This window comes from Crocuta crocuta, unplaced genomic scaffold, assembly GCF_008692635.1.
Source record: "Crocuta crocuta isolate KB4526 unplaced genomic scaffold, BGI_CrCroc_1.0 scaffold138, whole genome shotgun sequence".
NCBI lineage: Eukaryota > Metazoa > Chordata > Mammalia > Carnivora > Hyaenidae > Crocuta > Crocuta crocuta.
In genome coordinates this window covers 4,773,067-4,800,946 of record NW_027532585.1, presented here as the reverse complement: position 1 = coordinate 4,800,946, position 27,880 = coordinate 4,773,067, and the positions used below count along the sequence as shown (strand labels likewise).

General features: G+C 42.0%; 1 protein-coding gene across 3 annotated transcripts in view; it reads right to left on the bottom strand.

Annotated features, from left to right (window-relative positions):
• The window catches only part of SHTN1 (shootin 1), a 104,998-nt gene that overhangs the window by 75,512 nt on the left and 1,606 nt on the right, over positions 1-27,880 (bottom strand). For 2 of the 3 annotated variants that reach the window (XM_077779468.1, XM_077779470.1), the window contains exons 2-4: positions 26,700-26,822; positions 15,457-15,509; positions 4,950-5,010 (exon numbers count right to left, since the gene is read on the bottom strand). In XM_077779468.1, coding sequence (XP_077635594.1) covers positions 4,950-5,010; positions 15,457-15,509; positions 26,700-26,822 — 237 coding nt within the window. The remainder of the gene's footprint in view (positions 1-4,949; positions 5,011-15,456; positions 15,510-26,699; positions 26,823-27,880) is intronic. The other variant, XM_077779469.1, reaches the window with a different exon arrangement.

The following is a 27,880-nucleotide window of genomic DNA, read 5'->3' as shown; positions in this document are numbered from 1 at the left end:
ACAATATGTGTTTATGCCAGAAGAACAAATAGAAGCTGAACACAGGCCAAGTTTATTCACACGCACAAAGCCCATGTAGCTCTTCATCAATATAATTGCCTTTTATATTGTAGTTTAAATAATAGGCTCTATTATTTCCTTAAAATCCTAATATTCTTGGCATTTTATCACTATGTTTACAAGGTAGGTTCTTCAAAAATGTGAAGGAAAGAGAAAAGAAACCTATACAATTTTTACAACATCAAATATTACTTTGAATTTTTAGCCTTAACTACTTGACTTCTTCTGCCACAATCTGGTATTTCCACGATCATAACAAAAACATAAACACTCTGCATGTTTCATAGGAATTCGACTTTTTATTCAACAACATTCTTGCTCATGGAAGAATAAGGAAAATCATTCCACCATAGCCAGGTTTTGGCCTCGCGAAAAGAAAACAAACACACCAACTTATTTTCTGAACATTTTGTAAAAATCTGCCCTGTGATTTAACTTAATAAAGAGGTAGCACTAGCCCATATTTCTCCAATTCTCATACAGTAGACTCCATCAGGTAGGGGTGTGTGTGTTTTATCTCTTCCTCTAAGAGGGAACAGTAGAAATAAAAAATTGTACTTTGATTTCTAGTTTAAAAAAATTATCCCAATGCTAAACAGGTGGCAAAGATACCTACTTATCAACTTCCCAGATTCAAAAGAGAACATACTTCAAAGGGCAATTCTGTCTTTAAAAAGCATGACTTCATTTCTAAAACCAAAAGTCAGGTTACGGGACACAAAACAGAGATTTTTGTAATATATCATTTTATTTGCACCTTCCAAAGGACGAAAGTTTTAAAAAAACCTTTAGTTGTCCGTTTAGTGATTTGCCTTACGGCGCTGAGTTCAGGCTTGTCTCCTAACATCCACAGATCACGACTGCTACTCCTGAAGTACCTACAATCTCGATGACAGGAAGGTTTAAAAAAGAAGAAACCCGAATCTGGGTATTTTAGAAATACATACTGAAGTATTCATAGATAAAATGCTACGATGGCTAGAATTTGTTTCAAAATAATCTGAGGTTGGTGAGAGCAGACGTACGGATGCAGGGATGAAGGGAACCTGGCCATCAGCTGGGGAACTGTTGAAGCTGTCCACTGCATTCTGGGAGTTCATTATTCTAGTTTCTCACTTTTGCATAAGCTTGATCCTTTCCATAATAACAGTTGTTTTTAATGATTCCAAGAAGTCAGAAGCATAATCTAAAAGTACGTCGATTACTGCGTCTATCAGGCTAGTTGAATCAGCCAAGTTTGTTTTTCCTCTTCGCGACCCCAAAACATACTTACATGCTTGCCATCGTAGAATGCATCACACCGTAGGGCAAACTGGGTTCTTTCTTTGTGACTTGTTTCTGTTTTTTATTAACCGTGAGATTTTTCTCAAAATCCCGTGAGAAAGAGCAGGGATTTTGCTTTGCTCATGTGAGGCTCCCTCACACCGAGCATGAAGCCAGGTATCAACTAGGTACTCGGATTTGCATTTGTCTCAACACCTGGGAAAACAGATCAGGCCTACGTTCTGCTGTGAACACCCTTTTACTCTCTAGAACAGAACTGCTCAAGACACAACCACCGTCGCCATTTATCAGGTCAACTATGTGTCCAGCATGTGCCACATTGTTTACACGTGTTCTGTCCTGAGTCCTCACAACAGGCTCACGAGGTAGGTATTATCACAACAAGTTTGTATTTGAGAACACTGAAGCCCAAAAAGTTGAGTAACGGATCTCAGATTACAGAGTTCTGACCCGTCAAGCCCAGCCAAACCAATTTCTAGGTGACTCCCATCTTCCGGGCTTCTTTCCAATTTGTTGTATTCAAAGGTGATACCACCAGGGGCCCCTGGGTGGCTCAGTCCAGCGAAGCATCCAACTTCGGCTCAGATCATGATCTCATGGTTTGTGGGTTCGAGCCCCACATCAGGCTCTGTGCTGACAGCTCAGAGCCTGGAGCCTGTTTCGGATTCTGTGTCTCCCTCTCTTTCTGCCCCTCCCCTCTCCTTCTGCTCCTCCCCTACTCATGCTCTCTGTCTCACTTGAGAATAAATAAATTAAAAAAAAAAAAAAATTAACAAAGGTGACGCCACCAGTCGCAGAGCAAACGTCCTCTCCATGCAGCCAACTCTCAGCAAGGCCTGGATGCAGGATGTCTCCAAGCAGGTGTGAGGAACACCCCACAAGTTCTCCTACAACATCAGGTTACTTGAAAGGTCTTCACATAGTGTGCAAGCAGTGACAAAAGGCGGCAGGTGTGCAGGAAAATGGGTGTGCCCTAACACAGAGCAAAGGCTCTCAGGCTCTGGCTGAAGGACATGAAAGGCCTTTACTTACTTCTCCTCTCACAGACATCTGCCTTCCTAGGGAGCACGGCTTTGCTAGGTCACAGTGCTCCTTGTGAAGGAAGACAGGAGAAAGGCTCAGGAAGTGCTGGCGGAGGGCCAAGAACGGCCTGGCGATCTGGACGCAACCCACTGGGAAGAGCATGCTAACCTGGGAGGGTAGAGGCCTCCGGGCAAACAGAGCCTTCCGCTGCTCTCTTCCTGCACTTGGAGAACAGGCTCTAGCAGGTAAACGGGACAGGCAGGCAGATTTCCGCTGAACCCCAAAGAAACTTTGCCCAGGAGCTGTCCAACGTCAAGACCGGTGTCCACAAATGAACTTGGGAACTAACTCATGTCCTCTGAACACCAAAGGGCACTCAAGGTCTGGCCGGGGCAGTGACCGAGATGCTGGCTGTATCAGCTAACATTTACTGAGCCCTTAAACTCTAATGCCGGACAATGTGTTCAGCACTTTTTACACAAGCTATCTCCTTTATTCCTTGAACAGCCTATGAGGATTAGTAAAATTTATCCCAATTTTACTAATGCAGAAATCGTTCAGGACTACGTGGACTGACACCAAATGGTGCTTTTTACCGGGGGTAACTGCGGCATTCCCTTCCAAACCTGAACTTCCATTGTCACTTCAAAAGTCATCGACCCAGCACTGTTGGGGCGCCGGGGTCAGTTAACTGTCCGACTTCAGCTCAGGTCGTGATCTCATGGTTTGTGAGTTTGAGCCCCGCATTGGGTTCTATGCTGACAGCTCAGAGCTTGGAGCCTGCTTCAGATTCTGTGTCTCCCTTTATCTCTGCCCTTCCCTTGATTGTACTCTGTCTGTCTCTCAAAAATAAAACAAACATTTAAAAAAATTTTTTTTAAAAAAGAGTCAGCACTGTGTTTTCATGTCATCCAAGCTTCAAGTTAATGCTGACTTGGAAAAATGAAAACTTAAATGAATACAGCAGTAAAGACTGTTGTACTAACCTTTCTATTGATTCCTTCAGGCTTTGAGTTGCTCGTCAGGAAAAGTGTAAATTTTTAAAACTATCAAAGGTATTTAGAGAAAAGAGACAAAGAAAGGGGAAAAAGAAGTAGGAGATGAGAGCAGTTTACGTGTTACTCTAAAGGTAGGTTGACTTGGGGGGAACCTCCTTCCATTTCTGCTTAACACAAGAAGCAATGATGCCTACTAACCTACCTGACCAAAGCATTTGATGGTAAGTCCAACCATAAGAACTTGAATTATTCCTGCTACACATAGCATGCCAATCCATTATCAATCATTAATTCGAGAACATGAATTGGTAACAATGCCAATGGCATGGCTCTTTCAGTGTGACTCGGTGTCAGAACATCCCATTAATCGTGCATCAGCACAGTCCTACACAATTGCAATTCACACATTCACAAATAAGACCTATTTCTGTCATAGCTTACCGGCCTCCAAAGATAGGTAACATCAACAATGTTCCCCTGAGACTTTGTTACCGCCAGACCCTTGAAATAAACTGGCTATTGAAATTAACTACAATGCTGCATTTTTATGGCTATTTAACTTCCAGCAAGAAAACAATGTTTTGTTGTATAGTTACCCAGTCAACATTTTATGATATAATCAAACAGCCTAATACAGCATCTGCAGAAAGAGGAGAAAGATCTGGCTCCCAAGGGGAAGGGTCACTTTTCCTTCTAAGGTCTGGTCCCTTTCCCGTGACCTATTTCCTTCTGATCCTTCTGAGTGTGATCAGATATACTCTATCTTAGAGGATAAGGTAATAACAGATTTGGATCACATGCAAAAATAATACCATAGCAAAAATTTAGAAGATTATTACAGTTTTTATGGGCATAAGACTTTGCCTGGTGAGAGGGGGGCCATTTCAAACATGCAAACTCAAAAAAACGTGGTAAGTTCTGAGAACTAGAATTCCTTTTCTATGAACTGATGTAAGAGGCAAATCAGACCACTATAAAGATGTGTCATACTTGACATGGCATTGTTTAGAATATCTAAAACTCGGAAAGAATCCATCTATCACTGAAAAAAAAATGTTTAAATAAATTATGATATGATCATATAATAGAATATGATGGGAAACAATTAAAACAAATATACATCTCTACTGACATGCAAAGATAACCAAAACATACCATTTACTGAAAAAAGGAGGCTGTGAAACTAAATGCAAAGCATGGCTTTATTTGTTGTGGACACATATATTCCCTATAGATAAACGACCAAGGAAGAAAGACTATAAAATACTAACACTGTCTTTTCTCAGTCAAGATAACAAGTAATTTTTGTTCTCCTTCGACTGTTCCGCGTAGTAAAATTTTTTTATAACAATTGCAAACTGTCTTTTATAGTAACATACTCATAAAACAATAATGCTCATTCCATTTGTTTGGAAATTACAGTAATGCCAAGACATTTTGGGAGGGGCAAATGGGAAGACAATTCTTGCTTTCTTGGATGCTCAATGCAGTGGAAACTAAACACAGGGGCCGTGCCTACCCACGTAATCCCGAAACACAGTTGGTGTGTGTTTATAATAATTCCAATGAAAGGCTTATACATACTTTTCTGAAATTCCTCCAATTTCTTAACAGCTTCATCTCGTTCTTGCCTAATTTTGTCACACTGAAATGAGAAAACACGGAAATGTTACATTTTTATCATAAGCTTGGGAAGGCAAGAAGGAGCCAACTTAGTAACGATTTTATGAAAAGAAAACAAAAATTTAAAACCTTTAAAAAGCATTAATGGTCACATGATACTTCGACTATTCAATCAGCATGATCTTTTTTTTTAAAAATTTTTTAATGTTTATTTATTTTTGAGACAGAGACAGGGTGCGAGCAAGAGAGGGGCAGAGAGAGAGGAGACACAGAATCTGAAATAGGCTGCAGGCTCTGAGCTAGCTGTCAGCACAGTGCTCGATGCGGGACTCGAACCCATGAACTGCGAGATCATGACCTGAGCCAAAGTCACACGCTTAACCAACTGAGCCACCCGGGCGCTCCGACATGGTCTTTGTACCATTTGTATCTGGCCACTTTCCTTGGACCTTCTAATATAATGAGTCATCTTCCTGCTCGTTATCTCCTCAGGAAGGGACCAATTTAACACACTTGAGTTCAAATTACTCATCCTTTAAGAGCATATATGTGCCTCTTCTTAAGTGGGTATTTGGCTAATACAGCAAACACCCCACACATCTGCAGGTCAGATTCCCTGAAACTGGATAGGAACAATCTCTCCAGAACTATTCAGAACACCTGCGCACAACCGGAAGTGATGACACTCGAAAGACCAACTCTGCTGGGCACCCCTTGAAATCTTCACTTTGGGAAAAAGATATCCTTGCATCCTTACAATTCTAATGAGAAAGTAGCAAATTAAAAGAGAAGACAAAATATTCCACAATAAGCATGTGTCATTGACAAACTATTTTTTAGAGGGTTTTTTTGGTGTGTTTCGTTTTTGCGGGGTTTTTTTTTTTTTTAGAGAGAGAATGCAAGCTGGGGAGAGGAGCAGAGGAAGAGAGTGGGGCTTGATCCCACAACCCTGGGATCATGACCTGAGCTGAAATCAAGAGCCCTGAACTCAACCAACTGCGCCACTCAGGTGCTCCAACTAATTTTTAGTTTTAAAAAGTGGGAGGACTCCCTGAAAAGACGAGGAGGAGTAAGACCATGAAAGATAAAAAAGTAACTATAAAAGCATGAGGACCTTCCAGGGTGTCTGGTATAGAAATAAGCATCCACTATTTTCACAAGCCCCCAACATATTAATGAATGTTATAAAAGCCTCACGTTCATTATGAGGACTGATTAAACTTACCCATGAATTTCACAAAACAGGTTAAGTGTAACACATTTCAGAAAGATTTTCATCAAAAGTGTCTAAAACATTAAAAAGTTATTTTTAACTATTAGAGCAAGGGTTGAGATTTGACTTTTCTGGGAATACTCTAATACCATCCCAAGAGGGTCATGTGAATAAAGCACCACTTTAGGTTATATTTTAATCCTACCATGCCAGATAAATACATTGGGATTTCATGCCTTTGGATATTTTTCACTTCAAATTTCAATAGCTAAAAATCCGTGATGCCACTGATAATTTGGAAAACCCCGATGAAGACAGTGAGATAGTCTCATCCCTCAGACTGGCAAAAACGGAAAAAGTTTGCTCTCAGGAGTCGGAAAACCCTCACATACTGCTGGTGGGAGTGTCGACTGGCATAATAAACTATCAAAACTGAAAATGCACATACCCTGTGACTCAGCAATTCCACTCTTTCTTTAAAGACTTCAGTTATAAGTATCTCTTTACCCAACATGGGGCTCGAACTCACAAACCCGAGGTCAAGAGTTGCATGCTCTTCTGACTGAACCAGCCAGGCGCCCGTGGAATTCCACTTCTAGATTCTATTACTAGAATCTCTAGTAATATGTATAAGCCGGTCTGTACACACATGTTCAACATTTATAATAACAATAAATCATGATGTATTCATATAACCAGTGAAAGTGAATGCATATAAGCTCGGTGTCAACGTATACCACAAACGCCATAAGGGTGAATAAAAGGAGTTGGAGCACATATACCAAAGTATACCTTAGCAAATAAAATCACTTTATATACTATGCTCTATTATACTATAAATGTACATTTCACAACACATACAGCATATATAAAACATATAAAAACACATACTAGGATACATACACAATTTATCATGGCAGTTGTTTCTTAAGATATAAGGAGGGGAAGGAACCCAGGGCACCTTTAATTTTATCTGTAGCATTCTTTTTTAAGTTAAAAAAAAAAGGACATTTAATTCTGTGAGGGCCATATTGGTTATGTCAATCTCTGCTCTTTTCTGTGCTTTTAAAATAGTTTTTTAATTAAAAAAAAAATTAAGACCTAAACATTTCAGTCTTTTCCTTTAATGTCTCAAGAACTGAAGCTTTAAAAAAAAAAAAAAACAAAACTATGGCCATTCGTTTGGGGAAATCCATTCTGGCAAGAGCACACGGAAGAAGTTCTGGGACTATCAAATGAGCAAGGCTGTTTACTAAATCCTGACTTACTGCCTCCATACAAGGGATCAGCCCAGACTATTTCCTTAAGGAGAAGGTATATTCTTTCATTAAGCTTTTCTTGAGGAATCTCTCTATGGGGGAAAAAAAAGTAATGCTGTCTAATGTAGTTTCGAGTTCCAAGTTAACAGATAAATTGCATTTACTGTGTGTGTGTGTGTTTGTGTGTGTTCAGAGTTCTAAACACCAGAGTTTTGGATTCTCAAATAAGCTCCTAGGTCCTTCCCCCACCAGACAGTAGAACACTTGGCTAGCCAGCTGTTTCAGGAATGTTCTTCTTATTTTCTAGAATGGGGCTTCTGTTCCTGTCGAACTTCCCCACCAACCTGCCAGTCTGCACACCCACCTCCAAAAACGCAGTTTGGTCTAAATGTGCACACATGAAACATAATTTCTGACCAGACTTACACTCCTGAGCTGTGACTGCCAAATGAAACAGATCTGATGCTTTCTCCTGAACTAACCTCACGTTCCTTCCTCTGGCATTCAGAAAGGCATAAGCCTGTGAAAACTGTCTTCATCTAAGATTTGGCGCTTGGGTGTGTTGTCCCTGACTTAATGCCACTTGGATTCTTCTATGTACCTCTCCAAGCTCCACCTGCAGGAATCAAGGTGAATTTAATTCTTCCTTAAATTGAAAGCCAGGGTTCTCACGGAGACATGAGTGTCCCTCAGGATGGCATTCTGCCTACTCGGATTTGAAAATGACCGCCAATTGACATCGCACACGAGCCACCCATGCAGGTACCATTCACTGATCATGAATAGCACGTGACCGTTTTAGGTAGGCTTATACCAGCTCCCCACAAGTCAAGCCTTATGCCCATGCTCTCTGCTCCTAAGGCCCAGGTAGACAGGCTTTGGTTAATAACACGTCTCAGTATCATGGTCTTATTCTAACACGCCAGTAACCAGGCTCTATCCTCTGACCATGTTTTTAACACAAACCCTACAGGCATTACCAGAGGATTCAGAAGCCGTCTCCCAAAACCAGCTGTATTCCATCAGGGGTCTTCATGTTGCTTTGCTTTCTATTTTCTGCAACCACATTATGATAGATCTGGCAGCCAGAGAATTTACCATCTGCTATGGAGACTGAAAGGGGTGTGTGTTGCGGGGCGGGGGCGGGGGGAGAGGGGGATCTACATATGCAGCAAATGCAGCTGACTTACTCCAAACCAGAGCTGAACAAAATATGAAGGACGTACCCCTTCGCTAAGCAGAAATCCAAATACCCACTCATTTTATCATCTGAGGTGAACCCAAGAAACACCTTGCAACCTTTCTCTCATCCCACCCACGGAGGGAAGTTAGCAAGGATTCTGGGCCTTTTGGTGGAGGTGGGGGGAGGGGAATGTTGCGTCTTTATGTCCCGCAGAAGCCCCTCACCCATCCTACCCCTGCCTCTCCCCTGCCCGCACAGCTGCAGCATTTGTAGAAATGGTTTCCTTTTTGTGTGAGAATTGCTCATGGCGACTCTGCAATAGCAACAGATGTTCCTGGGCCCACATCACTTCATTATGATGCCCAACGACTCTCTGTATCACCCGCGGCTGGGGTAGAACCCGGCAGCAAGAGTGCTGGCTGTGTTAAGCAAGCTGGATGACATGAGGTCTATTCTAGAGTCTCTATTTTGGCTCTTTATGAAGTGGTGAATTGGCCAGAGGTTGGCCTTGCCGGCTTCGAATATTAGAGGCCCTGGTCTCAATATGCGAAGCCCTGGCTAAGTTCCACGGCTGTGCCTTGAGCCTCGTCCAAGCAGATACTGGCTTCTGAAACCAAACCAGCATTTCGAAGCACAGGCGGAGTGACTTGCAGAGGTGAGGCTCTCCAGGGTGAACCAGCAGTCCCTCCCTCCCCCACCAAAATGGACAGCTCCCTTCCTTCTCCCTCACACACCAACTGTTTATACATCAGTTGCTGCTTCACAGGGCTCCTCAGAAATACAGAGAACTGCTCAGACACCAAGCTGTCTTTGTATGTTGCTGCGTGTATATTTGAAGCAAGAAAAATCCCAGTATTCTGAATCGTGTCTAACTTTGCACGTCCATGTTTACCTCGGTGGTACACAGACTCAGTGGAGGATTGCCAGCCTAGATAGGAAGGCAAGTTTGAAGCCCAAGAAGGGTGCACACACACTGTACACACACAGCATCAACAAAGTAGACATCCACACATGACAACCACCTTAGTTGAGTGAATGAGACTTCTACTGCTATCACCGAATGCATCCATTTCCTTCCTCCGAGCACTGAACAAATTACTCCTACAGCACCCATGCGTGCCAGGCACTGCGTTGAACACCAGGGGGAACCCTGGGGTCCACCTAACAGACGGCATGCTCTCACAAAACCTGCAACCTACCAAGAAAGAAGCAATTCATAAAAAACACTTGCTATAATGAGAGAAACGCTGTAGGACAGGCACCCACGGCGGAAGCTGTACCACCAGACCCGGAAGAGTTGCAACCCTCCACCATTTCTACAGATTTTTCTTAAAGTTCACTCCTTTTACGTGCAGTTACGACATTTAAAAGTTGAAGCATGCACGGCTTCAGGATGGTGCCTGTTTACCTGTTTGAGGATCTCTGGTGATGCGTTCGGCCATGATGGAGGAACGTTCCACTGGGGAAGTTGGGCTAGAACGTGACCGTGCTTCTCCTTAAAGGACACGATACCTGATATCATTCCCCCTGACACGGGATCCCCCTCGTCCTCTTTCCCTGTTGGTGGCATTCTTTCTTCCAATTCAGAGTTCTTTCCCTCCAATTTTCACAGGCAATAAAGTAGTAGCTGCCCCCGGAAGCCGTCTTACAGCATTCTCCAAATTCTAGGTATTGTGTGTTCGATGGAAACACATGTCCTCAGAACAGAGATCCTTGCTCTTTGTTTCTGGATAGATTGCTGTTAATAAGAGACTCATTTTCACTTTCAAACTGCTAAGTAATTACTTTTTCTCTGGCACAACCACTTGCCACTCTGTTCTAAAGAAACTGCATGTATGTGGATGTATTATGCATGAACAGTTAGCATAATGGATGCATATCTTGCTCTTTAAAGTGGCTTCTTTACTGATTTTTTTTTTAAATAAAATACTTTGGGACCTTCACCTCTGAAATTTACATTAGAGAAAGAAATGCTAACAATAGACAACAGGAGCCAAGATGCAAACAGTATCATATATCCGGCTTCTTGAAACATAAGTCTTGGGAAGTGTCTGTCTCATTCTCTTTTCATTCATTGTTCCTTGGCAAGCTGACAGGGCTGCCTGACGCACTGTGACAGTGGCTCATCCAAACGACTTCTAATCAGCCACTTAAACATTCGCTCATTTCAAAACTCAACCTCAAGACACAATATTAAATATAAATACTTACTGTTTAAAGGCAGACATCCTTCTATTATACAGATTTCTTTTTACACACTCTCGACACACACACCCACCACCCTGAGAAATGGGAAACTATCCCATTAAAGGCTCAGTGAGGCTTCGCCCCCTATATAGGGGGGAAAAAAAACCCAAACAATTATGACAAAGACCCTGAATGAGTCCCAAGGGGAGCGCCCTTCGACTGCAGAAGCATGACTAACATCTGAACGTGGTGCCTGCTTCGTGAGCAAACCGCCACATTTTATTTGGCTGATTCCAAAATACCTGGTCTTCTATTCATCCAAACCTCGAAAGAACAGATTTGGAAGGGCTGTGGACTTCCACGTGAGAGGCTTTCTTGCTTTTTCACAGACTGTTGAAAATGTCATTTAGAAACTAGGCAAAAAAATAAGAAAAAGTGGCACTCTTTCCATAATCTCCACTTACCCTGACACTAAACAAACAAACAGCTTTTAATGGCTTAATCCAACCCCATACAGCTTACTCAAAGACTATATAATATGTTGATAATAGGCGTGGTTGAGAAAATGTGATCAGTACATAAGAAATACACAGATATTTTATTACAAAGAAGTAAACGACCAATTCTGCTTGCAAGAAAGTTGGGGAAGACTTTGAAAAAAATAAGGGCCATGTGAGCCAAGCATTCAGAGCTAGTAAGAGTTTGTCACAGGGACGAGGGAAGGGTCCTTATCTTTTTTTCCCTTTCCCATCCCGCCCCCAGACTCCAGGCATTCACAGCAGTTTATCAGAGTTATTTGTAACTTGCCTCTGTCCCTCATTCGAGTCATCTTACTCGAGAGTGGGAACTTCATGTATTGTTCTTTATTTAAACTCCAGCACTCAGAAGGCATTCAACAAAAAGTCTTCCCTTCCAAAAAGCTTTCCTCATAAACTCAAACAGATTTTGATCCCATCCTCAAACACCATGAGAAAAACCACAAAATGAGCAACATTCCATTTTTCTTAAATAAGGACACCTGCAAAGGAAGAGCTCCCTGAAACACTGGCCCGCCTTTCCAGGGCTCTCCCCTGACCCCTGGCACACCTGTGCCAGAATCTACCTGCCCACACACTCACACATGTGAGTCTCCCGACATTAAGATTCACTCAATATTTAACTTTCAGTTTTTAAAACCTGAAACTGTACTTAAAAACACAAACCTATCGATGGTCAGGACAAATGATCCAGACAAGTATGGAGTCTGATAACTGGCTGTGGAAAATTCATGAGCTAACAACAAAGAACTCTGAATAAAACCAAGACCTTGGTGGAGAAAGTCCATCAGCTCCCGTTAAGTTTCGCTGCTTCAAAAAGAACATTTGTGGTCAGAAGACTGGTGTGTGAATCTAGACTCTGTTAAGCCCTTGGGGTCTGTTCTCTGACCTGGAGCTGACACAGAGCTGTCTGGAGCACTGAAAGAGGAAGACAAGTGAGTGTGTGTGGCCCATAGTAGCTTCTCAATAGCACAGCCTGTCAAGCAACTGCTGGCTCTGAAGAGACAGGAGTCTCTTAGAGGAGACTCCAAACAGGGCATAAAAATATCTTACCCAAAGAAATCACACCCACTCTCTCTTCTCATTGATAAGGTTCATGACCTAGAAACAAAGACAGATGTGCTGTGGACAGGAAGAAGGGAGAAACAACGTGCAATGTTTTTCTTGTGCTCCCTTTCCACTTGCACAAAATTCCCCCCGATCGAATTAAATATGGCAAAAGGAGTTTTACCTTGATTTCCTCTCCTTGACTAATTTTAAACTCTGCTCTGGGGCTGCTAGGTAAGGACGGTGATGTGAATCTGCAGACATGGACGGGACAAAGCCCACTCAGGCAGGCACAAGAATGGGCTTTGCCAGAGAAAATGGTGGTCTCCATTTACCAGCGCCAGAACTAAAGCTGCTTTTACTCATTCTACACTGCATAAAAGGCTTTTATTATATGCTTCCCTCCTTTGTAATACAGCCCCCCTTTTTTGGAAAAAAAATTTCAATAATAAACCTGTTAGTCTTTTAACAGAAGATAAACAGAATCCGGTGAGCTTAAAACCATTCTGTGTTGTTTTACCCACAACCACAGTGTTCCATATTGCTTCCATTTCTTTTCTTCCTGTTTCTGTTAATAGTTATTTTTAAACTATTAGAACAGAAGAAGGTCAATAATGCACACAGACGTTACAAAAGTATTAGGCTACATTGTGTGCAGAGAAACATGGAAATAGTTAATGGGCGGGGGCGCCTGGGTGGCTCAGTCAGTTAAGCATCTGACTCTGGCCCAGGTAATGATGGCACAGTTTCAGAGTTTGAGCCCCACGTAGGCCTCTGTGCTGACAGCTCAGAGCCGGGAGTCTGCTTTGGATTCTGTCTCCATCTTTCTCTGCCCCTCCGCCACTCACACACGGTCTCTCTCTCATTCAAAAATTAAAAAACATTAAAAGAATGTTTTTAATAAAATAAAGAAAGTTAATGGGCGAAAGTAATTTATAATCTTTCTCTTACCAAACACATCTTACGTATAATTCCACTTGTATAACAGATCATTCACTTAAAACCTCACCACAGAAAGTGGCTCTCCGTGAAATAACCATCAATACCACCACCAATGGATGTTTACAGAACATCTACTATGGGGGGGGGGCAATCCTAGGTCTACATACATGTAAGCAAGGATTAAAGGAGGAAAAGAAAAAAAGAAAAAAAATGTACTCTTCTGCCTCTTATGTTATTCATTTTCTTCTTTAGCCTTCCTCTTCCATCTCATGAAGACACTTTTTTGCTTTCTCTCCTCAGATCTTCTAGGTCAAGTCAAAGAGTTATCCTGCATTAAGCCTTCCAATCTGTCTTGCTCTTCCCCCGCTGGGCCAGGAATGCCTGCAGTAGAGGCCTGACTGATAACTCCTTGGCTCTTTCTCTCACAGCTGGAAGATGGTTGGGTCTCTTGGGGAAAGACGCTCAAGCCACCTGGCCTATGCATCGCCCACTGGCTCCACCCCAAAACTGTGGGGTTTCAGGAAATCAGGATGAAAGCACAAACTCTCCACCTGTGGCATCCTCGGGACATCTGCGAGTTTGGCTTGTTACTGTGATAGAATTAGGAATCTTGTCAAACTCTTTTTCTGGGACTTTCTTACCACATTAGAGATTCCTGCACCAACCACTTTGTGTCACAGAGATTTTCGTCACCCCCATCTACCATTCCCTACATCGCCTGATGAAAGGAAGAGAAGAAACTCAAGATGTTACAGAACATCAAGGATTTATTTACAAATGAGCAAAGGAGCCTTAAAACTAGGTGAAAAATAATGATCTAAAAATCCACTAGAGTTCATAGTATTAATACCACCAATCATACAGGTAGCAAATTAGTATGAGTGAAAAACTTAAATACAATTCTTAAGAACCCAATAAATACCCTCAAATAGGCCACAAGCTTTGCAAACATTTGGCTCACTGCCAATTTTCATCACCAATCGTACTCTCAAATGTTAAAGATAAGGTCTCATTAACAGCCATGATGACCATCTTCTTCAATAACCACCAAGAACAGATTTTATGAACTTTCCATGACAGACATTATGCTTTGAAATATTTGTTCTGTCAAAGTAACTTTTAAACACAAATTTTGTTTCTATCTAAAAATAATCAGGGTGTGAGGGTGGCTCAGTTGGTTAAGCGTTAGACTTTGGCTTAGATCACGATCTTACAGTTTGTGAGTTCGAGCCCCGTGTCCAGCTCTGTGGTGACAGCTCAGAGCCTGGTGCCTGCTTTAGCTTCTGTGTTTCCCTCCCTCCCTCTCTCTGCCCCTCCCCTGCTTGCTCCTGCGCTCTCTCTCTTAAAAATAAACATTTTAATTTTAACAAAATAATAATAATAATGGACAGTTCTGCCCTCTCCTACTTTTCATTTTAATTCAGCACTCTCCTTNAAATTCACAGGGTGAAAAAAAAAAAAAAGATATACAAACAAATAGTCACAAATCTGACATGGGCCTGTGCAGAGACATTTGGGTAAGCAGTTTATAAAGATTAAGTAGAATTCAATTATTTAAGTTTCAAAATAAAGCTGCCAGAGCCCTTGAAGCTATTCACCAGGCATTACCATCTTCATAGTGAGTGATTTTCAACTTCCAGGATATTACTCACATTCTTAGAGGAAGCAAGCACAAAAAGGGTTGAGGAGAGATAGGCTACCCAACCAATGACTAATGCCAAAAAGTTCTCTCCAGAATCTACTCTGTCTGCACCCCAAAGATAAATGCCTTCCTTTCAATTCCATCACTAGATCCCAAATCCGATTGTTAGGGAAGAAGTACAGTTCTCGTGGGCCCGAGCGGCTTGGCCTGGTGCCTTGCGGCACATTTAGCTGTGTGCCTAATCTCCCAGAGCAGCGCCCACTGCAGCAGGCCTGCTATTCTTTACCATCTGGAGCCTGGAGTTGATATTAGCTTGAACCACACATGCAGGAGAAAAGAAAAAAGAAAAAAAAAAAAACCCTCTCATTCCCATTTAACTGAAATTGGTGGCAGAACAATGCACCGCGCCGTCTAGGCTTTTACACATGGAAGAAAGGAAAGAAAGGGTAAAGTACAAACCTTCTCCTTTGTTTTCTGGTTCTCTGCTCTGAGGTCTTCATATTCGCCTATCGCTGAAAGGAGAAAAAAAAGAAAAAAGGAAAGCAACATTATAACACTATCAAAAGTTTACCTGTAGGAAAACCCTGGATCTAACTAACCTCTGTTGTCTTATTTACTAGGTCGGGGTGGGGGCGGGGTAGAGAAGAGGCTACAGTAGAGTCTCTGCTTTAAGGGTAAGAAAAAAAGAGACCACAGCAGGTGTGAGCCCACCCAGACAAAATTCGGATCTTCCCAGGTCACAGAGAGACCGAAGAGCCAGAAGTGATCTGGGACAAATCACTTCTCTTTGATGCTCGGCACCTGGGCCCGTTAAAGGAGACAGGTGGGTGCTCCGTGAAGCTCCTCCCACCCCTGTTAGTCTGTGGTGCTGTCAGAGAGGCTTTCAAGTCAGCCTCTGGAAGATAAAGGAGGCTCACACATTCCGTTCAGCCCCACACACCTGCCTTATGCACAGAGCACACGATGTGTACCAGGAGCATTCAACTACGAGCACCTATTTCCGGGCACTGCAAACATCATCGATTCGCAAGCCACAACCAGATACCAGCCAGATTCATTTCACGAAGTTGGAAAAAATATGTGAACCATTTGGAGGCACTTCCCACTTTATGAGAAAACAGCAGCCTCTTACTGAAAACCCTCTACTGCCAGGAAAATAAAGTAGTCTGAACCCCCACCCACATTCATCTTCTGGCCAAAGCACCATTCTTAGATATCCTCGCAGTTGAGAATACGATGTTCACAGCTTAGGATGGGAGGAGAGCATGACCCGTGATTCAGGATGGAACGAGATGTATAAGGTGGGCCTCCCGGAGCCGGTTCCTGCTCCCCCACCAGCGCCTTGACTGGCACCGCAGAGGCAGGGCGTGCCCAGGTTGCATTCTTATACTTTTACTTTAAAAACATTTAATTGGTATGTACAGAAAGCTCAGTTTTGTTTTTTTTCTTAAAGGACTGAGTTTCCTATTTCCATGAATTGCCCAAAGAGAGAAAAAAATAATCTGAAACCAGTGGTTTCAAGAGCATCCCAGATAATTTGGTCATTAATGCCAGGAGTGTAGGCTTCTAACCCCTGGTGAAGAGAACACCTCAAAAAACACACAATTCACATGGTGAAGTACACCCTTTGTGTCCTCCGTCAGTGATCCAAAGGGTTTAGAATAGCTATGGCAATAACAGGACCACAACCTTAACATCCAACCAAATGAACAAATGTTTATGGGATTACACCACCAATGCCCAGAAGTTTCAGTGGCACTCCAGGACCCTCTAAATAAGAATTAATGGACAATTTTATTGAAGCCAAAATGAATCCTTGAAAATTAGCCCATAAAAGAGATGAATGGATACAAGTAAAGATAATAGCCCTTTTAAAAAAAAATTACATTTTCAACAGAAAAGATGAGAATGAAGTCCTGTGTACACCAGCTCCCAACCAATGGGTATAGATAAAGTTGTCCTTGGGTATAAAAAATCAATAAGATGACCGCCCCCTCCCTTTTTTAACAGAAAGAAACAAAACTAAGAGATTGTAAAAATACGCACTTATGCACTGGGTAGTCTATGGTTGTGGTCCCAAATCTTATAACTATATCTATTCTTTCAAAAAATATATATTTATTGAGAGACTTTGGTTTACTTGACATTTAAAAGTACCTGCAGATGAAGTTGCAAAATCAAAACTGATTTACCACTCTTTTCTTGACGACCTACTTTATAGAGGTACAAACAAACAATAAAGGCTTGTAAAACCGTGATCTCATATTGACACTGAGAAAATTTTGTTCTATTTAAAACATTAGATAACAGCTTTGAAGCTTTTAAAAAATACTGATACTTTTCTTCCATTATATTACCAATAGAAAGCAGATGAAACACCACAGACTCCCAACCACAGGGTCTTCATGAAACGCATTAATTAAGAACCCTTCACCTATCATGCCTTAATGGAAACCACAGAAATATGCTTTCGTGTGACCATGTGCAACTTAAAAAAGTAAAGCCAAGTAAAGGGAATGGAGAGGAAAAGTACAGGAAGAATTCAACCACTTGGCAATGGGAAGGGGGCTTCTGGGGGACAGGGGATAAATGGAGAGAAAACCATTTACTTATATTTTTATTTCCTTGCAGATAAAAAACCAAGCTCACGGCCCTAAATAAGATGTACATACACACACAAACCCCAGAGTGAAAACACATGTAACCAACCCTAACCTCAGCGAAACTGGCAAAAATTGAAGTGACCTATATTATTCAGTTACTTCTTTTTTGGCAATGTTGAAGGGTCACAGAGAAAGCCGTCTCTTTGTTTCAGAACTGGCTCCCTGGTTGGGAAATTTTTTTTAAATGAGTCGCACAGCTCAAGTGATTTGGTGATATATCTCTTCCAAATCTTGAAGTAACCAATACAAAAGTAAAAATGAATCTGACCCTGTCATATAAAACCTACCCATGGTTTAGGAAGACTTCATCTCTTGGGTTTACACGTACAGTTTATTTCACTGAACTATGAGGTCATATAACAGTAATTAAGAAGTATAGCCGAGGGACAAGGGTCTAGTTGATGACTCTCTCTGAATCTCAGATCCCTCGTCTGAAGAATAAGAATCATCATCATTCATCTTTCTCACAGTGTTGTGATTGAGAGTTAACATGTAAGATGTAAGACTACCTTGGGCATATTACATGTTCATTACATGTTAGCCATGGTTACGGTGACTGATACAGCAAAGGACATTGAATCCCGAAACCCCAGTACTACTACCCTCTGCCAGATAAAAGGAGGAGAAAGGGGGATAATGATCAACGGTACTGTGCTATAGTTTGGTTTGGTTTTGTTTTTTTTTTTAAAGAAAAAAAGGAAGGTGTCAAAGTGGTGGAAGCATGGCTGGGAGCTGGACTTTTCAATCCGGGCTTCACATTATGATCACCTGCAGAGCTTTTAAATCATACAGCCGCCTACCCCCTCTCCACCCACCCCAACCCAAGATTCTAATTTAACTGGTTTAGGTTGGACCTTGGGCACCATATTTGTTTTAGAAGTGAGCACCCCAGGTGATTCTAATGTGCAGCCAGGGAGGGGAATCGCTACATAAGAGTATGGAATGGAACAAAAAAGGGGGATGTGGAGAAAACGAGGAGAATATCAGGCAGAGCACGTGTTTCAAGATTCATGCTGGTTTTCTATTTCTCAACTCCCTGATGCCAAGAAAGGGAGTTTTCTTTCCAAGCTGCAAATCATGATACAGCCAGCCCAGAAAGCTGATGAATAGACTTAGTTGTTTCAGAAGCATGACGCTTCAAGTTCATAACTATAGGCCAAGGCCACGTCTGGCGAGGGTGGATAACAATCACGGTTTGCCTGGGACTTTCCAAGTTTTAGAACGAAGAGCCCTGTGTTCCTGGAAACCTCTGAGTTCCAGGCAGATTCATCACCTTAGCTCAAGTATAAGCACCAGACAAGTACTTCTAACCAAGACCTTCTAGACCTATACTGTCAAGTATGGAGTCACTAGCTACATGTGGCTGCTTACAGGTAAACTAATTAAAATTAAATAATTAAAATTCAGTTCTTTGGTTACACTTGCCATATTTCAAGTGCTCAACAGCTACATGTGGGTAGTGGCTACCACACTAGACAGCAGACACAGAACATCCATCCCAGGAGGAAGTTCTACTAGACAGTACTATACTGGGCGTCTCAGTCTAGATAACCCTACAAGCACCTCAAACTCTATATGCTAGAAAGTGAACTCATCAAACTCCCTTTCACCAAAATCTCCTCCCTGTATGCATGACATCCTGCTGGGATCATCATCTGCCTGGTCTTCAAGCTAGTACCTCAGAATCATCCTTGATTCTTCTCTTTCTCCCACCTTCCAACAGGTCATCAAAATGCTCCCATCTCTTACAAAGTCTCTCCAATCTGTCCATCCTCTATAGTAGGTCTCCCCTAATTCTAGTCCTCAATAATGGTAAAACCCTCTCAGGTAGCCTCTAGCTTTCCGCTATCCCAAGTTCATTCTTCACAAAGTAGTTAGCACAGTAACAAAGCAATCTGGTTACATCAATCTTGGGTTTAAAAGCACACAACGACATTAGCTTTACAACCTGGGACACCCATCCCCACTCCTGCCATTCAGTCTTAGAGACCACCACTCAATCCATCACACCCAAAGTCCCAATGCCTCCGTGGCCCCTGTAAGATCTTTCATAACCAGATGTCTCTATAAACAGGTTTCCTTTGCCTGCAATGTCTTCCCCACCTTATCTTCCCTATGTCCTCCTTGACAGTGCAATTCAACTGTCATTTCCTGTAAGAAGCTCTCCCCACGTCTCTAAGACGAAAATCAACATTTGTATTTCTAATGTACTACCAGAGTACACTGTCCATATATCTCTATTAGAGCATCTATATATAACATTATAAATTATCTGAACATAAGTCTGTTTTCTTCTCTCCCATTCGATTCATTATTATAGACCTCACACCCAACAGACTATGAAGCAGAGTTGGTACCTACGTTGACTGAATGGCTGGCTCACAGAAGCCTAGGGTATGGAGCAATTAAGCCAAATGCCAAAGTCCCCATTTTTTAAATGTTTACTTACTTATTTGAGAGAGAGAGAGCAAGTGAGAGCACAAGCAGGGGAAGGGCAGAGAGAGAGAGGGAGTCAAGGGATCCAAAGAGGGCTCTGTGCTGACAGCAGAGAGCCCGATGGAGGGCTCAAACTAACGAACCACAAGATCATGACTCAAGCCAAAGCCAGACACTTAACCAACTGAGCCATCCAGGCGCCTCTAATGGCCCCATTTTTTTAATTTATTTATTTATCTATTTAACGTTTATTTATTTTTGAGGCAGAGAGAAACAGAGCACAAGCTGGGGAGGGTCAGAGAGAGAGGGAGACACAGAATCTGAAGCGGAGCTCGAACCCACAAACCACAAGATCATGACCCGAGCCGAAGTTGGACGCTTAACCGACTGAGCCATCCAGGCGCCCCAAACGGCCCCATTTTAAAAATGAAGATACACTGGACACCTGGGTGGCTCAGCTGGTTAAACATCTGACTATTGATTTAGGCTCAGGTCATGATCTCACTTTTCATGAGTTTGAGCATGGAGTTTGCTCGGGATTCTCTCTCTCTCTCTCTCTCTCTCTCTCTCTCAATACACAAATAAACTTTAAAAAATTAAAAATTAAAATAAAGATACAAATGCACAAAGAAGTCAAATCCCACAGTAAAAATACTGGAGGCAGGACCAGTCTACTGATGTCCAAAGTCGTTCATGTATAGAACATGACTGAGCATTACTGTGAGCAATGTGTTAAAACACTAGACCAGAAATAATCTCCTAAGGTGAGGACTCTGTCTTTATGCATACAGATCCCCACATCTAGCACAACGTCTGACATTACAGCAGGCACTTGATAAACGTGTGTTAAATTAAGGAAAGAGGAAGAATGGAACCAGATCTTCACATGAACAACTTGTGAAAGAGCACATACTCGCCTCCCCATATTAAAAGGGTCTCTTGTATCACATGTTACAACAAGATACTTAATAAAAGTGAAGCTTTAAATAGCCATCAAATACAACCAGAAAAACACTGCCTCATAAGATCTTCTAATGTAGATTCTCATCCATTAAGTCGGCATCTTTGAGACTCATGGAGCCTTGAAACACCTCTTACTAATGGGGAACGAGGAGATGAGTCGTAAGAGATAATGTTCAATTAGGACATTATTCCCTTCTGCACACATGCCAATGGGTCCTCTCTTAGAGCCAGAGTAGAAAGAGGAGTCATTATACCTCCCTTGTTAATTAGAGCACTAGACCAGCCAGAGCAAACACTGGTGGAAAACCCGATCAAAAACCAACGATGACAGATTTGCCATCTGAAAAGGAAATATGGCAAACCCGAAACGGCTGCATTACTTGGTAGAACACCACGGCTCAGTGTTAATGAATTCGTGATGCTTAAGAAGTACTCTCGACGAACTACAGTAATGACTTCAAATTAACCAGGAGAAAAGAAGGAAACTGAGCAGGTTTAAAATACAGACGGAAGTCTGGTTTCCCGTCTGGCGGGGAGCTTCGCCGTCCACACTCCTGTCCTCGCGGCAACACAAAGGCTCCACAAACCAAAACTCGTCGTAGGTCCGTCAGAGAACGGAGGTCCCAGGGCAAACTGCGATTCCTCGGAGTAGAGAGATGGGCAAGACAGGGACAAGCACAGCTCCCAGGAGCAGCAGCTGAGGTACAGGGCGCCTCGTCACCAACCAGCGCCATGACCGGAACCCTGAGCGGCCGGAGGGCAAGCTGCGGAAGGCTCACTCCTAACAAGTCGGAGAGCTGAAAACTCCAGGGGGTGGGCCGGTGCCAGTTTTGCCTCCAGGGGTGCTCCCAGGTCCTGTCCTCCCAGTGAACATCAGAGGAGGTCTCCCAACTGCTTGGGGGGGGGGGGGGGGGAAGGAGCCCTCAGGGAATCTGCCCAGAGCCTCTGTTCTTCTCAGCAAGGCTTGCCCTCAGGAAAATTCTTTCCTCAGGAAGATAGGAGCCAACTCCAGCCCCCTCTAGCCTGCCTGCCTTATCTAAAGGAGAAACAAAGCTGAGAGGCACAAGTGAAAGCCACAGCCTGAGGGCACAGGCTCACCAAGGCACTGGGACCTTATCACAGGGCCAGAGCAGGCTTCCCCTCCCCCATTCCCTACCCCCATGAGTATTAATAGCAGAGTTCTTCCTAAGTGCCACCACTTGGAAGCAACTACCAAGTACATCAACAAGGGAAGGGCTAACCAAACTATGGGACACCTATACAAGTATCATTCAGTGATAAAAAGAGATACCGAGTCACAAAAAGACATAGGGGAACCACGGTAACATGCATATTGCCAAGTGAAAGAAGTCAATATAAAAATCCACACACTGTGTGATTCCAACTCGATGACATTCTGAATAAAGCCGAACTGTGGAGCCAGTGAAAAGAGTTCGGGCGCAAGGAGGGCGCGATGAACGAGCAGCACACGGAATGTCTGGAGCAGTGAGACCCTTCTGTGTGACAGTGGAATGGTGGGTACATGTCATACATCTGTCAAAACCCACAGGATATGTAACATAAAGAATGAACCCTAATGTAAACTATGGGCTCCAGTTAATAATACTGTATCAATACGGCTCCTCAGTTTTAGGAAATACACCACACTAACTCAAAGTGGTAATAACAGAAAACTATGAGTGCGGGAAGGTGAGGGGCTATGTGGAAATTCTCTGTACTTTCTGCTAAGGTTTTCAGTAAAGCTAATACATAGAAATTATATATATATATGTATGTATATACATCTATATGTATATATGTACATACATATAGCTTTTAAATATATATAAAACAGAGCCCTACTGATTTATGCCGTACTGGATTTGAGATAGAATCAAGGCACTGAAAGGATCCTAATATATTACTGTTCATTGTACCATACAAAAATTTCAGAACTCATGCTTTAATATTTAAAATGCTTACCAGCATGGTAAGCAGACAAGAATGAAAGCCGTGTTCCTTCTGTATTTTAAAGGCAAACGCTGTTGTCAAAGAGAATAAAATCTACAGCAGGAGGAAGTTGAAAATATGCCTACTTCTTGGATCCACCTTTGAAAACTTTTCCCACAGCTGCACTTACAGATACAGGTGTACAAGAATGTAAGCAGCGCCTTTATTTTAAGCTTTAGATTTACAGCAAAATTGCAAAGATGGTACCGAGAGCTCCCATATGCCCACACTCAGTTTCTCCTGTTATTAACACCTTACATTAGCATGGTGCCTTTATTACCATCAGTGGACCAATACTGACACATTATGAACTAAAGTCCATACCTCATTCATATTTCCCTAGTTTTGACCTAATGTTCTGTTTTTCTTCCAGGATTCCGCTCAGGTTCCATGTTACATTCAGTTGTCACCTCTTGGCTGTGAGTTTCTCACTCTAGAGACATATACTTACCTATAAATATTTCTATATGTATCACCTCTACTTAGATTAAAACATGAATCCAAACCGATGTCTATTATCTACTGCCCAAAGCATTATCTTTAATTGCAAAGACAAAGAAGCATAGAGATGTCCACTGAGAGTACATCAACTACCTTGGAGGAAATTGTAGCATGCAACACTATCCAAATCAATTTTTAAAGATTCCATTCTATATGTACTGAAAGGTATTCCATAATACATATTAAGTGATAACTACATATGTGTGTTCAATTGCACGATTTTGGAGAGGTAAAGGACAAAAAGTTAACAGTGTAACTCTGAGGAATGGAAAGGGGGTGAGAGCACGCATGGCCAATGCGACTATGCTGCCCTCAAAGTGGAACACAACCTTAGGTATTACAATGGTCTGCAGCCTCCGAAGGATGACAGCACATTAAAAGATGTACAGTATATCCATGGTATTAAAAATTTCATGGGGAGAACAACAGCTGGGGTAAAAATAGTTGGGAGTATCTTACAAGACTCCTCAGGAGAGTAGAATGAAATAAAGATTAAGAAACAATGAATCAGGGGAAGAACTTATTGTACTTTCCACATTATATGCTTAACTTCCCCCCCCCCACCGGCAATAAGCAGATGTTTATTTTTAAATTCAATTTAAAACAAAAGTAAAATTGAACGACCCAGTAGGCATGTTACATGAACAGTGAAGTTCTGACCAGAAGACATAATTCTTCAGCCCATGATGAGTGTCCATCTCGTGGAGGGCTACCCATTTGGTGCCACTGACATGGTAGTTTACAAACTTTAGGGGGAAACTGCATTTTTAGTGTTTACACCCAACACCAAATGTCCCCCAAAGCCTAAAATACTTACTATCTGGCCATTTACACAAAAAGTCCACTGACTTTGGATCTATGGTATATTTGCTTAAAAACCTTTGTTTGGTGCATTCATACGGTGGAATACTATTCAGCAATGCAAATAAACAAACTACAACTACACGTGATGCTGATAAATCCCACAAGGAATGAGTCTAAGAAGAGCAAATAACGTATCCTGTATGATTTCATTTAGCTCATCTTCAGAAATTGGCAAAACTTACCTTTGGTGACACAAAATAGCATCGGGGAAAGGCAAGTGAAAATGACTGGAAGGTTACGAAGGGATTTCTGGAAACGTTCTAAGTGTTGTTAGACACTTTTCTTTTTCACTGAGATGCTCATTCGTATTTTGTACACTTTTCTCAATCTACGTTATATTTTGTTGTGAAAGCAAAGCATCCTAAGTGTTGATTTTACAAAGAATACACCCAGATGAAGAAAAATAAACTGACCAGTCTTTTCATAAATAAGTAAGAAAGGGCATATGTACCCCGATTATTCAAAGACCGGTGGCCCCTGGACCACACTTGGAAAAATGGTGACGTGAAGCCAAGTTTGCACTTGCTACCATAGCAACCATTTAATCCCAAACCGCTTTCTACTGACTGACTTTGTATGTACCCAAAACTGACAATGCTTCAGCTGTTCCTGACTGATACGGTCCTGGCGGTAGGCAATCGTTTTGGCCCCTTTTTTTGAAATAATGCTCTAGCTACTTTCTGGCCTAGAAGTCAAGGCGACGCTGGGAGCCTCTTTAATGACGAACTGAGCTCTAAGACTAAGCCTGGCTAAATTTCCATGGGAACCTTCAGCACCATCACTATAGTCTTGGGGAAAATGGGAATTACCTCTAAAGATGAAATGTATGTTACCTTGCTTTATTTAAAGCCTATTACCTTACCATAGGATAGTGTTTTCAGTTTGCTTGGTGAGGTTTGGGTCCCATGTTGTAACATCGTTAACTGTTGGGTGGTCATCACACCCTCCAAAACTTCCTCAGCGAGTTCCAAAGAGCATGGCTACTACACTGACCAGTTTAGTGGCCGTCTGTTGTCTGTGTCTGCCCAGCCTGCAAAACACCCCCCTTTCTGGTAGCAGCACACCATTCTTATTTGGACTACCACTCCAATCCACTGGCCTTCGTGGGGGCTGCCAATCAAGGTGCCCTGCCCTGCCCTGCCCCAAAGGACTTAAACCCATGACCCAAACCACGCCAACCAGACCCTCTTCCTGGAATTCACAAGCCTGCCATCATCTCTAAGCTAGGACCTCCTCACCAGCGGGGACAAGGTTTTATTCATCTCTCGCTCTCTGATGCCTAGCACAGTGCCTGGCTATGAATATTCAACGCACGGGGGATGAATAAATTACAGAGAAAATCATGTACCTTAAACAAATGCTGAGCTAAGTCGATCATTTCCCAGCAGAATTCTGGAGGGGGAGCAAATCGTACGCTGTTTTGTAAGGGAAATGTCCACTTTAGTAGCTAAGAAGTATGCATCGGAAATAGTATCCCGAGTTGCCATTTGTCAGTGCATTAAAGATGTCAATCAGTCCAATAAAATAAAGCTCCAGAAAGGACAAAAAGAGAATTACCTCATTACCTCAACATCTGCTTGAACATAAGCAATCACACACTGGCTAATTTTTTTTAAGGGACATAATATAACTTTCTAGAAAGACATAATATAGCTAATTATACCATTCACTAGGAGGGAACATACCATGTTTTGAAGTAATTCAGAAGTGGGTGTGATTTATAAGACACAGAGCCTAGGGAATGGTAAGTATAAATTAGAGATTGTTCATATTATGACAGACTCCGTCATTACATTTCACAACTTTTGTCAGAAGCAACCTTATTCTCCACACCAGTGAAGGCTTCACATTAGGGAGGGCTGCTGTCAGTTCTGCCATTCAGAGTAGATAGGAATCTTCTTTCTGAACACCCTCCTGGGGACCGGGTTCAAATTTTTGACTAAAAATTCACTAAGGAAGAAATGAGATGAGGAAACCAATAAACATGTAGAAAGAGTTCAAACCTCACTGAGAACATCACTTAATTTTTCTGACGGTACAGTCTTTGTTCATCTTTGCTCATCAAAAATTGAGAAACTCGTCAGACCGTCAAAATCAGTCAAGACTGCTGTTGATCAATGTTGACAAATGTTCGGGGGGATGGACACGGCTAGCGGGGAATGCGAACTGGTACAACCGTTTTCGTAGGCACCTTGATGAAGCCTAGCAAAACTTTATGTTTACCATGGGGCACCCAGGGGGCTCAGTTGGTTGAGGGTCCAACTTCTGCTCAGGTCATGATCTCACCGTTCGTGGGTTCGAGCCCCGCATCGGGCTCTGTGCTGACAGCTCGGAGCCTGGGGTCTGCTTCAGATTCTGTGCCTCCCTCTCTCTCTGCCCCTCCTCCACTCACAATCTGTCTCCCTTTCTCTGTCAAAAATAAATAAATAAACATTAAAAAAAAAAAAACAACCTTTTGTCTACTTGCCCTCAGATCCCACAATTCCCTTTCTAAGAATCTATCCTAAAAAAAAATGTGTAATTGTACAGATTTGTGTGGTTATTTGATTCTTGATTATCTACTAGACAGTAAACTTCGTGGACAGCAAGGACTATCTGCTTGGTTCACTATCTACCTCCAGGGCCTACCACTTGGGCCTCATTCATGGTAAGTACTTGGTAAGTATTTGTTAAAGGGATAAATGAATATGTTTATATGGGGTTGAAAAAGGAAACTACAGTGTGCATTAATAATGGTTCTTCTTGTCCTCATTAAGTAGGAGTAGCGGAATTATTCACAATGCTAACAGGTAGTAAAAAAATATATATATATATATAGTCTATCTTCAAAAATAAATCAAACATACCATCAGCTTACAAAATTAATGATCTTACAGGTAAGAGCCCAAACACCTAGTTGCCTGTTTTTCCACTTCAAATTCCTATTTTCCCAGTTTCATGGGTCAAATAGCAGTTAAATGCCCTTGAAATAAGTCAATTGTTATCACAGTCTATGATCCAATGACAAATAAATGCTCTGGTTTTGAGATGGGCTGAAAAAATCCCAACACCCGTGTAGCCAGACTCAATCCTAAAAAAAAGTGCACCTTCTAAGACAAATTTCAAGTCTCACTGTTCTGCCTCTGATACGCCCATCATCAAGGAACTACATCCTCTAAAAATACCAAACCATGGATTTGCTTTCCAGTATCTGAGAAAGAGCCAAAAACTTAAGAATCCTCCCTTTTCCTCAGCTCTCAAATCCAACAGAGACAGAGAATGTATTCCCAAATCAAACAACGTGTGCATTCTCTGCATTGTTAATCTACCCTTGAAATAATACTCAGAATAGAAAGATGTGAAGATTTTTATTGCATCATTATTTGAAAACCAACCATCCATCCAGAACTCTGATATCCAACTGACAGGTATTACCAATGATGAAAGCTCCAACCATCTAGAACACCAAATAAGAGTCTCTATGTTAT